The sequence below is a fragment of the Triticum aestivum genome, chromosome 1A (genome assembly GCF_018294505.1).
Source record: "Triticum aestivum cultivar Chinese Spring chromosome 1A, IWGSC CS RefSeq v2.1, whole genome shotgun sequence".
In the NCBI taxonomy this organism is placed as follows: Eukaryota; Viridiplantae; Streptophyta; class Magnoliopsida; order Poales; family Poaceae; genus Triticum; species Triticum aestivum.
Window position 1 is genome coordinate 592,656,240 of NC_057794.1, and position 14,527 is coordinate 592,670,766.

General features: G+C 45.4%; 2 protein-coding genes across 3 annotated transcripts in view; one reads left to right on the forward strand and one right to left on the reverse strand.

The window, feature by feature from the left end:
- Window positions 1-208: 208 nt before the first annotated feature.
- Window positions 209-2,465, reverse strand: LOC123183293 (uncharacterized). Of its 2 annotated transcripts, none has more exons than XM_044596082.1 (3): window positions 2,237-2,465; window positions 755-903; window positions 209-668 (listed from the first exon to the last, which is right to left on the reverse strand). In XM_044596082.1, the coding sequence occupies exons 1-3, from the start codon at window positions 2,357-2,359 to the stop codon at window positions 494-496; spliced, it is 447 nt and encodes a 148-aa protein (XP_044452017.1). In that variant the 5' UTR covers window positions 2,360-2,465; the 3' UTR covers window positions 209-493. The 2 variants fall into 2 exon arrangements, with proteins under 2 accessions (XP_044452017.1, XP_044452007.1); XM_044596072.1 differs by having other exon boundaries at window positions 755-906.
- Window positions 2,466-11,010: 8,545 nt separating this feature from the next.
- Window positions 11,011-14,527, forward strand: part of LOC123070740 (uncharacterized) — a 17,283-nt gene continuing 13,766 nt past the window's right edge. Inside the window, exons 1-2 of the mRNA XM_044494059.1 lie at window positions 11,011-11,232; window positions 11,328-11,521. Of these exons, the coding sequence (XP_044349994.1) occupies window positions 11,107-11,232; window positions 11,328-11,521 (320 nt within the window). The 5' untranslated portion in view covers window positions 11,011-11,106. The remainder of the gene's footprint in view (window positions 11,233-11,327; window positions 11,522-14,527) is intronic.

Below are 14,527 nucleotides of genomic sequence, written 5' to 3' on the forward strand. Positions count from 1 at the left end.
CGAAAGATTAATGCTACATGAAACTGTACTGCTAAGTCACAAAAACTGAATTATCTTGACACACTGGGGCAGTTAGAGAGCAATCATGCCTTACTTGTTACAGAACACAGCAGAGTAGCCAAATAGTCATCACCCTTTCCACACAAGCACGTTTTCAGCTATGCATCAGACAAACGAAATACAGTGTGAGCAAAGAGCTCACACATACTTAAACAAACAAAGAACCAATCAACTAACTTGCCAAGGGAGACCCAAATAACATCAACATAGTACCATACCACTTGAGCCAATATTCTCACTGATAACTCAGTCTTAACTTTTAAGATAGCACTTTTCACCAAGCATCACAGCTAGTTCAGCCTTACCATAACGTATAATCGCACTGAACATGACAGATAATTTAGTCTAACAAAGCCGCAGTGTCCAAACAGAGCAATGGCAAGATGGCAACTACATAAAGTGCTGGGGTTAGTCACTATGCAACTAGCTGCCCTCAAAGTTCCACATTGGGCATCAACGCGGCCATCCTCTTGTTAAAATCATCCTTCTCAGCTGGTGTCATCTCCTTCTTGCCATCAGGCACATCCAACATAGACATGTAGCCATAAAGGAATGCTGGGCTATACATCATGACTAAATGGTACCATTTTGCCCTGCGATAGAAGCGCCTGCAGGGCAGTACAAGAGAGATCAGAGCCCTTGTAAACCAAGACTGTAACAGGCATATAGAACAATACCGGGCTCAAGATCATACCAGACAGGGTCCTCGGGTTTAGGCTCCACATGGGATGAGAGGTGCTTGATCAGGCCCTTCTGATTTCCTATCTTGTCCCTGTTTTCGGACATCATGCAGTAGAGCTCCTCTTTGACCTGCTGGATCTCAGCTGAGTGAGTTGCGGCCGCCTTCTGCATTGTTATTGACAGAGCAAGACAGGGAGAAACCGCATTAACCCAAATCAGGAACAGATCAATATCGAAGTTTATCTCAGAAGTAGAGCAGGTATATATGCTTTATGACAGCAGTAGCACTCAAAAAAAATTCCAAGAGGCGTGCAATCAATCAATTGGCAAACAATGCAACAATAATGTCATTCAGCACTTGAGTCTGACAGCATGCACTAGCACCCAGCTAAATTCAGTCAAGGATGCAAGTAAATTAAGACCAGCAGCATATCAAGCGAATTTTATGAACCCAGGATTATTATGCCTTTCTTTCAGATTCAGATTGTAGCATTTGGTAAACGAGAAGGAAAAGCTAGGTTGCTAATTAAACATGCAGAGTACAATGGAATTTACACAGGAGGTTAGGAAGTCAGATAGATCAGGGGAGACCCTGAACTTAAGTTGATTTAAATCCTCCTTAATCATAGCAGCCCGCCCTTCCAATGTAGGAGTCACACCATCAAAGTGTTTCTAGTTTCTTTGCTTCCAGATATTCCAGGCAGCCAGGTACACAATTTCTTTGAACAATTTATGCGGCCAGGTAGTAGCAGTATTGCTCATCATCTCAGGTAGATCCCTTTGTGGTATCCCAGGTAATATGAATATGAATGGTATTCCAACAAGAAGCACTGAATGTGCAAGCAAAGAATAGGTGTATGGTGGTTTCTTCGACGTCATCATCACACAGCAGGCAAGAAAGATACTCTCAAATATCAAAGCGCCTCCTCTTAAGCATATTCCTAGTGTTCAGTCTATCCATGAGCCATAACCAAGTGAAAACCTTGTGTTTCATGATGCACTTGGATTTCCATATGCTAGTCAGAACAGGGGAGGGTTGTATTTGCCTGAAGCAGATTCTATAATACTTATGTGGCCTGTATCGTACATCCCCCCAACATAAGATCCAATAATCAGGACTCCAAGGCCCGAGCCGCACACTGTTCAATTTGATTTGGAGGTCCTGAAGCCTCCAGATATTAATTCAAGGCCTGAGCCTCCAAGGATAGAGGCTGGTGAAAGTTGTGCAGATGGTCCTGAGGATCCATGAATTGCTGGACTGAGAGATACTCCTGATCAGCAAACCATCTTGTTCCCAGGCATCCTTCCAGAATAGAACAGTGTCACCGGCATGCACAGGCCAGCAGGGGAGAATCCACATTACTCGGGTTAGGGTTAGGGTTCCTACGATGGGAGCAAACAAGGGGCGAAAATATGGCAAATCGGGAGGAAACCGGTCTATGGCCGCCGTCCGTTCGGACGTTGAGGGAGGGGGAGGGGGAGGAGGGGTGCTTACCGTGCTGTGAAAGAGGCGAGAGGTGGTGGGCTGGTTCTGATGCGCCGCCGCGGGGGCCAGCCATGGCCGGAGGGCCCGGCCGCCGATCCGCTGGCAGGTGGTCCGGAGCGCGGTCGCCGCCATGGAGATGAATTGCTTCCGCCGCCGGCGCAAATCGAGACTCGAGACAGAAGAGGAGAGGAAACAAGACAATGGCTCCACGCCGATTTTACATATTTTTCAAAACCTGCTTTACTTTACTTTATAGGGGCTGCTACACGTCAGCCGGCGGATCTTTTTAAAAGATCCGCCGCCTCGCGAGCCGTCGGATCTGACACAAATTTAGCGAGTGAACGTCTTTTCACTACTTTGCAACAAAGAGGTTGTTGCAGAAACATTCGTAACAGAGCTCTTGTTGCGGAATATTTTTGCAACAGAGGTCTTATTGCGGATTTTTTTTGCAACAGAGGTCTTGTTGCGGATTTTTTTTTCAACTAAACGTCTTGTTGCGGTTTTTTTTTTTGCAACAGAGTTCTTTTGCAATGGAGTTCATGTTGCAGATTTGTTTGTTGCAACAGAAGTGATGTTGCAGAAGTGGACGGCGGCCTTGCCGTGGACGGTGGGGAGCGGAGGTCATCTTCTTCATTACCCAATAGCAGTAGGAGCGGGCGCCATCAATCGAGAAGAGGGGGGGAGGAAAGATGGTGGTGGTGGAGGCAGCCGGCGACAACGATGGCGGAGCGCGTGCTCGCCGGCGTCCGCGGCGGTGCAGCTGGGGTGTTCGGCAGTGGCGCGGCTGCAGCACCTCGTCTGGATGAAGGAGAGATGCAAGAGTAAGATGGGATTATCATGGAGAACGATTGGATCCGGTAGTTGTTTCGGGAAGGTGGAGACGTGCGAGCCCATTGACACGTGTCGTGTGCACGAGACGGCGGACGAAAAGAGCGTGATCTGCCGGGTGATTTCAATCATTTCCCTTACTTTATTGATCAAAGTTCACAAAAACAGATAAAACAACCGGATCATGGGGCTGACCCAGCCACACATGTGGCCCCAATTTAGGGAAAGTGCATACTAGCTAGTACATAAGGTTCATAGTTCGACGTCTTCAACTCATGAATAAAAACATATGAAATAAATGTACCGCACCATGATTTTATATCCCTGATCACTCCACCATAGAAACCACTTGATGATTCATGTATGTGTTTAATAAGATTCTTGCAATCCCACGCAATATGAAGCTGTTGTAGTCCAAGTTCTTCTGCTAGAGAAAGAGTTTCTCGACAAGCCACTGCTTCAAGAGAAGATGGATCTGAAAGACATGTATAACAAAAACTGAAGCTCCCAAAAACTCGCCTTGTTCGCTTCTGCAAACTGTAGCTGCGGTACCAAAATTTCCATGTAGAGAAACTGTCGCGTCTACATTAACTTTCACCTTATCCGGAGGTGGAGAAATCCACTTCTTCACTGTTGGATTTAGCTCGACATCTCTTGCAGGACTATAATGTTCATGGCGCTGATTAATCTGACCCAACTCTGCAATAAAGTTCGTCACGAACAGATGAGTACTTAGAGGCTCTGATTAATTCCCTCATGTATGAGCTTCCTCCTTGCTGCCCATATCGCCCAAAGTGTCACTCTCATCCTCACCACAAACACATCATGAGACAAACGATCCAGCATGGTAAATAGCCAGCTTTTAGCATTCGGTTATATATTCTCTATCATCTGGTCTTGATCAACTAGAGCCCACACGCAGCGCGCCATCGTACACTCAACCAAACTATGTTTCCATGAGTCTTCCATTCCACACACACAGCAGGAACAACTAGTAGCCATTTCACATGCATCCTGATGTCTTCCGTGGGCAGCGATTGTCGAGCTAGGCGTCATAGAAACACCCTTATTTTTGTGGGTACATGGATCTTCCAAAGCCGAACCCATGCTTTCTCATTTGCAGAATTGTTTGAAGAACCCGTCCTTTGCTCACGCCATTCTTCTCTTATTTTCTTAGTCTCAACCACCATCTTATATGTTGAACGCGCACTGAAGTTTCCAGAATTTTCATAATGCCAAGACCAGAAATCATACATAGCTCTCAAACAGATAGGTATTTGCAAGATCACTTACACATCACAAGGCAAAAAAAACTTCCTCAATACGCTGTATGTCCCACCTTGCGTTTGACATATAAATAAGTTCTGAAACCAACTGTGGTCGGTTATTAATTCAGCAAAGTAGTGGCCTCAACGTACCATCTCTAGGTGGGCTTTCATTCCATATGCTAGTAGTAGCTCCATTAGCAATGCGCATAATAATTCCTTGCTTCATTATGTCCCGTCCCTCAAGTATAGATAGCCAAATTTGTGATGAGTGATTTCCCAACTGGGCATCAAGTATAGACCCACTTGGAAAGTACACTGATTTCAGTACTCGAGCACTCAAGGACTCAAGATTCTCTAGTATCCTCCATGCCTATTTTGCGAGCAACACCAAGTTGAAAATTTCAAAGTCTTTAAAACCAAGCCCTCACATATAACGGGGCATAGTCATAATATCCCATGTCACCCAGTATGGCTTCTTTTGTCCCTGATTACTGCCCCACCAAAATGCTCTAATTGCAGATGTTAGATGCTCACACAAACATCGTGGTAGCTTGAAACATGACATAGAGAAAACCGGGATAGCCTGGGCCACAGATTTAATCAAAACATCCTTACCAGCTGCTGACATAGTTTTCTCCATCCATCCACGTATCTTACTCCATGAACGGTCCTTTAAATCTTTAAAGGCCCGGTTCTTTGATGATCCTACATCAGTAGGCATACCCAGATACTTCTCATTGAGTTTTTCATTTGGTACCAATAGTTTCAATTTAACTTGTTCCCTCACTATCTCTGGGCAACCCTTGCTGAAAAACAAGGCATATTTCTCCTTATTAATTCGTTGACCAGAAGCCCTATCATATGCTTCTAGCAAAAGAGACACTTCTTCCGCCCCTCCTAAACTTGCTTAAAAACAGTAGGCTGTCATATGCAAACAATAAGTGATTCAGTGGCGGTGCCGATGGAGCCACTTTAATGTCTACGAGACTAGATGACTGAACTCTAGATTTTAAAAGGCACGAAAGGCCCTCTGCTGCCAGCAAAAATAGATAGGGTGAAATTGGATCTCCCTATCGAATGCCATGAGTTGGTTTAAACTCCTCAAGCTTCTGCCCATTAAATAACACTGAGAAACATATAGAGCTGACCATACTCATCACAATATTGACCCACCTCTCTGTGAATCCCGGTTTTAACATAATAGCACACAAATAAATCCACTCAACACGGTCATAGGCTTTCATCATATCCAGCTTGAGTGCACATGACTTATGTTTTTGAGCTTTGTTCCTCTTCATGAAGTGTAGTCATTCATAACCAACAATAATATTATCTGTGATAACTCGACCAGGAACAAACGCAGACTGTTCTTCAGAGGGCCACACCGATTTTACATACCCGAGTGACAAGCCCTGGCAGGCTCCCATTGTGGGCCTACTATAGGCCTCAAAGGTTTCATATAATAGTTTTCTCATTTTCCTTTTTATAATTTTATTTTAGCTTTTAGCTACCAGTTAATATGTAAAAAAATTAGCTACCTTTTTTTAATCTTTTAGTAGATTAGCCAACAACCCCTAAAAAGGTAATTTAGCCAACACCTATAAATCATCATGTTAGTTCATTTGGCCAAATATGCTTGATTCACCCAGTGCATCGTGCGCCCATCCATTTACTGGTTTTTGTGATTCCTTTGGTTTTTCCTGGGATGGGATAGCAGGGCTATTATAGCTATAGGATTTCATGACATCTTTGTAGTCAATTTATAGCTACATGAAATTTAAATAATGTTCTAGAACTGTGAAAAAAATGTACTTCTTAAAGAATATGTGGGTTTTAAAAATACTAGTGGATTTTTAAAAAGTTCAAAATTCATTTTGATGTTCATAAAAATCAAGAATATTTTGTTAAAAAACCTTGTATTTTGAAAAAAAACTAGGTGTTTAAGATATCATAGATTTAAAAATTCTCATGAATTCAAAAATTATTCAATTTTTTTTAAAAAATGTGAATCTAAAAAATGTACCAAAAATATTCAAGATATTTTTAAAATGTTTGCAAAAAATGATCACGGATTTGAGAAAATGTTCCCGAATTTCAAAATGCTCACTAATTTGGAAAAAAAATCACGAGCTAAAAAATAAAAAAGATATGTCCCATGCCGCTGCTATTTAATGTAATGCTCCAAGGTTAGTGCACACTAATTTAAATTATGTGATCTTCCAAATTTTCTATGATTTTAGTGATTTTAGGCCTCTGTTTCTAAGATTCCCAAGCGTGTTGGCATGTGGTTATAAAATGATAAATCCATTTGCTCATTTGACCACACATAACATAGATGCACTGGATATCGCAAAAAATGAGCATGAGATGATTAAGGCCGGTATCAACATATGCCAAGTCAACGTACCACTAAGATTGGGACAACAAATTGAGAGTTTTTTTATGGTAATATGTGTCTCTTCATATCATAAAGATTAAAATACAAGTCACATAAAGATCGGCATGATAGAACTGAAAAGACAGTAGAACATCTTTGAGCTTGATACCAATGCCCGTCACATGTCTCCGACACCACCAAGCAGCCACCAAAATAAAAAATGACGGATCACCTTCTCACCCGAGCTCGACGTGGCTCCTCGCTCGGTCACCTCGGGCTTGGAGGATGGGACCTCGGTCAAGTTGAGGACTACACACCATGTCAAATATGTCAAAAGTTCGTTTGGCATCCTCGTCCCGCCTCAAGCCCGAAAAACGTCATCAACATCAAGCACATTAACCAACTAAGTCACTTTCATGCTCAATTTTTAAAATTTAAAATTTTTGTTCAGTTCGACCAAGCATCATATTTGTGTTTTAAAAAGCCGTTTGTTAAAAACAATGTTTATTAAAAACATTTGCTTATTACATTCTTTTTTCCCATGTTAACTGGGGGGCTCTTAATTTCATTTTATAATAAGTGTTTTCTTCTAAGTCGTTGCAAAGTCTTTTTCTACCACTTCTTTCTCAACTTGAGTGTATGGTCAACAGCCCGATCGATAGCCTGGTTTCTCTCTAAAATCGTTCGAGTTTAGTTCGCTAAACTGGTCTGAGAAGCACTCCGCCTTCGGGATAGAAGGTTGAAGCCAAAGGCTAACCCGCTTGAAGTCTTGAGATCGGATGTGTCATGTTAATAAACGACGGAAGCACAAACTAGTTTTAAGACCAATTTCGGATTGTCACCAAAAAACTTGATTTAATGTAGACGTAAAGTTTTACTAAAAAAGTTTGGTTTTCCAAACTTATGGCACCTTTAACCTATTTGTATGTTTTTCTTTCAGGAGACGGAACATCCTCTTGACTGAGGTGCCCTGCGTAATAGTTCAGCTTGGGAAATCTTTCCGACCCGCAGCTCGGCATCTTTCCTGCCGACCTGCACCTCGGCGTTGTTAAAACGTACACGACAGTTCAACTAGTTCCCGAGGAGATGCAATCCTAGGGTCGGCCATATAGCTCAATCCAAGTCTCAGGGGCTACTACATTGATGGTTCAATGCAGAAAATTCAAAGCGCAAAACGGTTTTCGAGGAGATTATGATCTTCAGGTTGGTCGGCCACACCCAACCTGCGTCTCGGGAGCTATTGTGCATCGTGTTTCCGTTCCTAACTATGTTGCCGAGCTAGGAGTTGTTCCTCGTGCCGATTTTGCGAATCAACCTGAGTCTCAAGGGCTACTAGGATCAGCGGTTTTGTTTTATCCTTCAGGTGCATCCCGGATTTTCGGCCGGCACACACCTTGAGAGCTACTGGTTATACATCTCGGCAGCGAATAAATTGCACCAATCCACACAAAAATCAGCTCACGGCCGAGGTGGTGCACCACCTCAGAAGCAATCTGGCGTAAACCTGGGATGCAAGTGGCTGGCTCCATAGAGGGCATTTTCGCCATTAAGCTCGGCTGAACTCCTTCAACTTTTTCAAGACCAAGGTAATCTATGACACCTCGGATGCAGTCTGGCGCTGGAGTTCGGATGCAAAAAAGATGCCTCGGATGTAGTCTGGCGTTGGAGCTCAGATGCAAGAGGACACCGCCGCGTAGGAAAAACTTGAAACCCGAGGTATGGCGTAAAAATAACAAGGCATTGCTAGAGACCAAGAACTTAAAGGGGCTCTCGGATAGCCGACATGTAAACTCTTCGGATTCACCTCGGCGATCCTCAAGATCGAAGATGGGAAGATTTGTTGAACCAGTTTTCAAGACTGGCGACCGAAGACGAAGAATAGTTCAGAGGAACCAAGGAGCGTCCACAACTTGAAGACCGTCTCAGGGGGCTACTGATGGTGTCCCAGACAAGGGGGTACTCACCACATCGTCTCCTGACTAGGTGGGTCGGGACGAGCACCGCCATGGCCACTAATGGGCCACTTTGGGCAGCCCATGACTTATACAAGGAAGATTTTACAAGACTTGGTGATCAAGACAAGGACTCCTCTCCACCAACGTATCTGACTAGGACTCTTCTTATCCTAGGCCTATGGTACATTATATAAGCTGAGGCCAGGCTAGTCGATAGGGGATCTGAACACAATTACTCTCACCTAGCCCTAGAGTTAGAACACAACTTACGATCTCGAGGTAGATCAACTCTGTACTCAATACATCTCCATCAATATAAACAAAAGCAGGACATAGGGTTTTACCTCCATCAAGAGGGCCCGAACCTAGGTAAATATCATCTCCCTTGTTCATGTTACCATCAATCCAAGATCCACAACTTGGGACCCCCTACCCCGAGGTCTGCCGGTTTTCACACCGACATCGATGGAGAGACCACACATATATGGTGCGACAATTGGATCCCTAGAGATCGACTCATGAAGCCCTTCCCTCTGATTTATGCAAACCCTCCCGGACTTGTAGTTGAGCTCATTAATGCTTCTTTGGCTTCATGGAAAGAGGATATTGTGCGCACCTCGTTCACAACTTTTGATGATGAATGCATACTGAAAATACCTCTATGCACCAGGAGAATTACGGATTTTTGGGCTTGGGCGGATAACGAACAAGGGAGATTTTCTGTTCGATCAACTTATAATCTAATTATGAAAACCAAGATCCAAAGAGAGGAGTGGCTGGATGAGCGGCAGGGTATATCGAACGGTACAGTTAACACCCAAGGGTGGTCCTCAATTTGGAAGCTCCAAACTCGCTCCAAGCTGAGGGTTTTTACATGGAGGCTAGCTCTCCGGTCGCTCCCAACGGGCGACGTTCATCACCACAGAAACATGACCTTGACACACTCATGTGCATTGTGTGGAGCAGCAAATGATTTGAGACACAGCTTGCTTAATTGTAGTATGTCACGCAGCGTGTGGGCGTTATCGGATGAGCTGATGGTTGAACACATGTGTCAAAACACTAATCCTAGCGCCAAGGATTGGTTGTTTGCTATGAGCGAGTCCGTCTCCCAGATAGAATTTACTAGGATGATCGTCACTCTTTGGGTGGTTTGGAGCTCCCGACAAAAAGCTATACATGAGGATATTTCCCAGAGCCCCTAGTCTACGCACGGTTTTGTGAACTCTTATTGAATGATATTCAGTTTTTGCAGAGAACTACCGGGACAATGCAAGGAACTACTTTGGCTAGACCGAACCACTGGATCCCTCCACTGCCTAGCTACGTAAAGATTGGTGTCGACGCTGTGGTTTCAAGGAGTGCGGAGTTCGGCTCAGTGGGGGCGATATGTCAAGACCAAGAGGGGATGTTCATTGGAGCTTCAACTTTGTTCTCCCCCCGCATAGTTGACCTACCTACCCTCGGGACGCAGCTCTAGTGACTTGATGAAGCCAAGTCTCACCGTAACTTAACCCACTCTATCAGCCGTTCATTAAAGATCCGACGTACCGGATTGATCCATATTTCGAATGAATTTTCTCAAAGTGTTCAGAAAAAATAGAAAAAATTTCAATAAATCATAAATGTTTCGTCTAGTATTATGTGAAAATTTCAATCCATTTGGATGTATTGTTTGCGAATACATATTTTTTATTTATTTGAGCTCAAAAGGCTATTTAATCACAAACCATACATTCAAATGGGTTGAAACTTTACCAGAATACAAAATGAAACATTTATGATTTATTGAATTTTTTCAATTTTTTCTAAACACTTTAAAATTTTCAGTATGAAAAATAGATCAATCTGGTACGTCGGATCTTTAATGAACGGCCGATAAAGGCGACTAAGTTATGGTGAGACTTGACTTCATAAAGTCACTAAAGTTGCGTCCCTACCCTCGAGGCACTTGCAACTCAGGAGGCGTTAGCTCTTGCGGATGACACCTACTCTCAACGGATCTTCGTGGCCTCGGACTGCAAGACAGTAGTTGATGCTATCAGAAGTGGAAGTGTGTCTCCTTAGGGCGAGGTTGTAAGGAGATCATATGTCTAGTTTTCATTCTTGTATCATCAATCACGACTTTTGAACCTCGGATGTTGAGACTCACAACCTTGCTAAGTATGGTCTTATTTTAGGGATTGACCACCACGTGTGGTTAGGCCAATCGGGAAACATTATTTTCGTCCCTGTACATATGGTAACGGCATAAAAAAGTTTAGCGAGGTTGTCTCAAAAAAAAATACTCTATACACCATATATTCGTGCAACAAAACTATACACCCTCTATATCAAGGAACGGAGGGAGTAATATAATACGGTTCCTACCGTGGCTTCCACCCTGAGGGCCAAGAACCTAGCCGCACCAACAACCAACAAGACCAGATCCGCAGGGGCCGTTGACCGAAGATGGCGATGGCGGCTCTCCGATGCACCGCCGGAAGGAGGCTGGCCGGTGGCGGCCGCGTTCTACCGCCGGCGCTCAGCCGGCCTCGCCCCGCCGCTCCCGGCTTGGGCCGCCCAAATCTCACCCAGGTGGTAGTCCGATCTCGCAATCCCTAGTAATCCAGTGCTTTTTTTTAATGAAAATAATATACGTCATCTGTGCCTAACTAAGGCAAATGCCGCAGGCCTTTTCATCGCACGGGAAAGAAGAAGCCGGGAGGGAGGTCCTGGAGCAGATCCAAGAGAAGAAGGAGAAGCTGTACGACCTCATCCTGCGCCACGGCTATAAGCGCAATGACGGCTCCATGTGCTACGCAAACGTCCAGCTCATGCATCATCTCTCCGCGCACATCAAACCTAGGCCCGAAAGCATCGCGTGGTACATATTTTCTTCCAACATACGCCCTTTTTTATTAATTTATCTTTAATATTTTTATTATTAAATAGATGAATTAATAAATGTTTGTTGCATCTCACCTGGATGATATTTAGGCGTTACCTTCCCAATGGACATTAGAGTCGATATCATTACTTCAAAACCCTGTCAAAGTAATATCGAAATAAAAAATTTACCACTCTACAATTTGTAAGGCTGCTTTTACCATTGCAAAAGATCACTTTGGTTGAAGAAGCTACTTGAGCAATATATCTGTAATATGGAAGTTGGACAATGTCTTCACTTTGTCCGTCCAATGGTGAGGGCACCGACTGGGCTATGAACGAGTAACACCTCCGGACAATATGTCTGCCATGCAGGTTTCTTTCGCATCATTGAGCAATTTATTAGCTCGCCCATGATAGCATACTGTTGATCTGATCCTTGAAAACCTCTCCAATATCATGACTGGGTGCACCTACAATGCATTGGATGGTTCGTCCTGCCTGATGGGAAACAAGTAGATTATTGAAAAGTAAATTCTCAACTGGATGGCATCTCCACTCTGCTTTTGATGCAGTCCTACATCATAGTTTCGCGTTCTGTATGATCCCAGATTGTCATGAGAGGGTGGCACATATCTGGCATGGATGACAGGTTACTCGGTGTTACAATTTGACGCTGAGTGCCAACATTAGCGAAAGCTCTGTATAAGTACATGATTGGTTTTGTCTTCAGAATTGGAGACAGAAAAAAATTTACCACACTAGAAAAGATCACTTCGGTTGGAGAAGCTACTTGGATCTGTCTATAATCGACCTGATGGGGAAATGGTTGATAAGACTTTTGAGAGGAGGTTGATGTTTCATTAAAGTGAAGACAACTAAGAAAAATATTAGTTATAGAGAAAAGTATACTTTTCGTCCCTTAACTCTTGTCGAAGTCTAGATTTAGTCCTTTAACTTTAAAACCGGACAAATTGCGCCTCTAAATCTTAATACCGGACAAGTTTAGTCCCTCTTCTTAGCTGCCCCGGTATTGCTGCTGGTTTTGACTGGTTTTCGTCCATGTGGCAGTATTTCTCTCTCCCACTTGGCCCTATCTCTTCTTCCTTCTTCCTATGTCTGTTTGAGCATTTCATCAAACATAGGATGCACGCCTACCATTGGTGGTCCTGCTAGCCACCACCCGTCACCATGGCCGCATCGGGGGCTGCCTACTGGTCGCTCCAAGCCGCCGCAACAGCCCTGGTGACCCCGTACACCTCTCCATGGCACAACCGCTGGCTGCCTGCCAACCTCTGCGCGCACTGCCGTGGGCTGCACCAGCACGAGACAGGAGCTCGCCGGCAACGCAAGCGACCAAGCTGACGTTCGTGCTGTTTTGGAGCTCCCCTTCTGGAAACCAGCGCCGCCTGGTCGACGACGAGATACTCAAACTCCGGATGCATCGAGCTCGGCGGCGTGCGTGTACTGATAGACCTGTGGTGTACCTCCTCGACGTTGTCTGCGGAATGCTCTGAGGGCCTGGACAACGCGCTCCCATCACTTCTGACGTGCAACCACGCGTTCGTCGCCGCCGGTGGTGCTTGCCCTCGAGCTCGCGGCGCTCCCATCCGGGACCGCGTTGGTACGCACGCGCTGGGGCAAGCGCCAGGCCGCGGAGTCGAGGCACCCGGGCGTCGAGCTCTAGCACGTTGCTCGGGAAGCTTCTATGGCCGGTTTGGGTGCGCCCGCGACGCCGGCATGGTTCACGCTATTGTATGCGACCGGCCCGCCGTTCCACCGCTGTATCCATGCCGTGCAAGCCAGCTTTCCAACCGTTGCCACCGTCCCCGCGGGATGCTCCTGGCCACCAGCAATGGGATCTCCGGACGGCGCTGCTGGACATGTGGGGGTAGAGCAGCATGACCGTCCGGATGGACGAGATAACGAGCATCGGCTGCCTACGAAATGTTCGATAAAATGCCTGGCACAAGTAAGAAGATGATGATGAGGTGGACGTTGTGTTTGACTTGAGACTGGTCAAAACCGGGTTGAGTCAGCATAGAAACAACCTCAGGGACTAAACTTGTCCGGTTTTAAGAGTTTGGGTTGCAAGTTGTCTGGTTTTAAAGTTAAAGGACTAAATTTAGACTTCGTCAAAAGTTGAAGGATGAAAAGTATACTTTTCTCTTAGTTATATGCATGATTGCCAAGAAATGTTGTGTTTCTCCTTTATCAGAAACGCACAAAGATTGCTACTAGGTGAGAGTAGCTGCAGGTCTGCAATCCGATACGGCTGGATTGAGACGCACATTATGATACTGTCATCTAGTATGTGATTGAAATTTCTAAACTTTGTTGATGACCATGAGCTCAAGGAGCTATACATGCATGGGCGCAGGTTCAGATGGTCAAATGAGAGAAACACTCCGACCTTGACCAAAATAGACAGAATGCTTGTTTCGGTTGAATGGGAGTTGGCCTACCCGGATTATGTCATGCAAACACTCTCCACCAGTGCATCGGATCATGCACCTCTCCACCTTTCAACGAGCAACATATTTGGAGCAAAGAGGCGCTTTCGGTTTGAGCTCTACTGGACCAAGCTAGAGGGCTTTGAAGATGCGGTCAGAGAAGCTTGGGTCTGTAGTAATGAGATCTTGGATCCTTTTAAAAGGTTGGATGCGCTTTTTAGGAAGACAACATCATACTTACAAGCTTGGGGGCAGAGAAAGACCGGGAACATCAAAATCCTCATGAAGATTGCAAACTGGTTGATTGCGAGACTCGATCGCCTACGAGTGTTCAGTCCTTCTCCCCTCCCCCCTCCCGCCCGCGCCGCCACCCGCGAGGCGGCCGGGGCGGGCGCCCAGATCCCGCCGCTTCCGGTCTCCCCTCCTCCTCCTTCCTCCCTCGCCGCCGCCAGGGGGCTCGGCCGGGCTCGCCTGACCGGCGCCGGCGGCGGCGGGGCCCTGCTCTTCCTCCTCCGCGCGTTGGGGGCGACGCGGGTCCCTCCTTCGCGGGC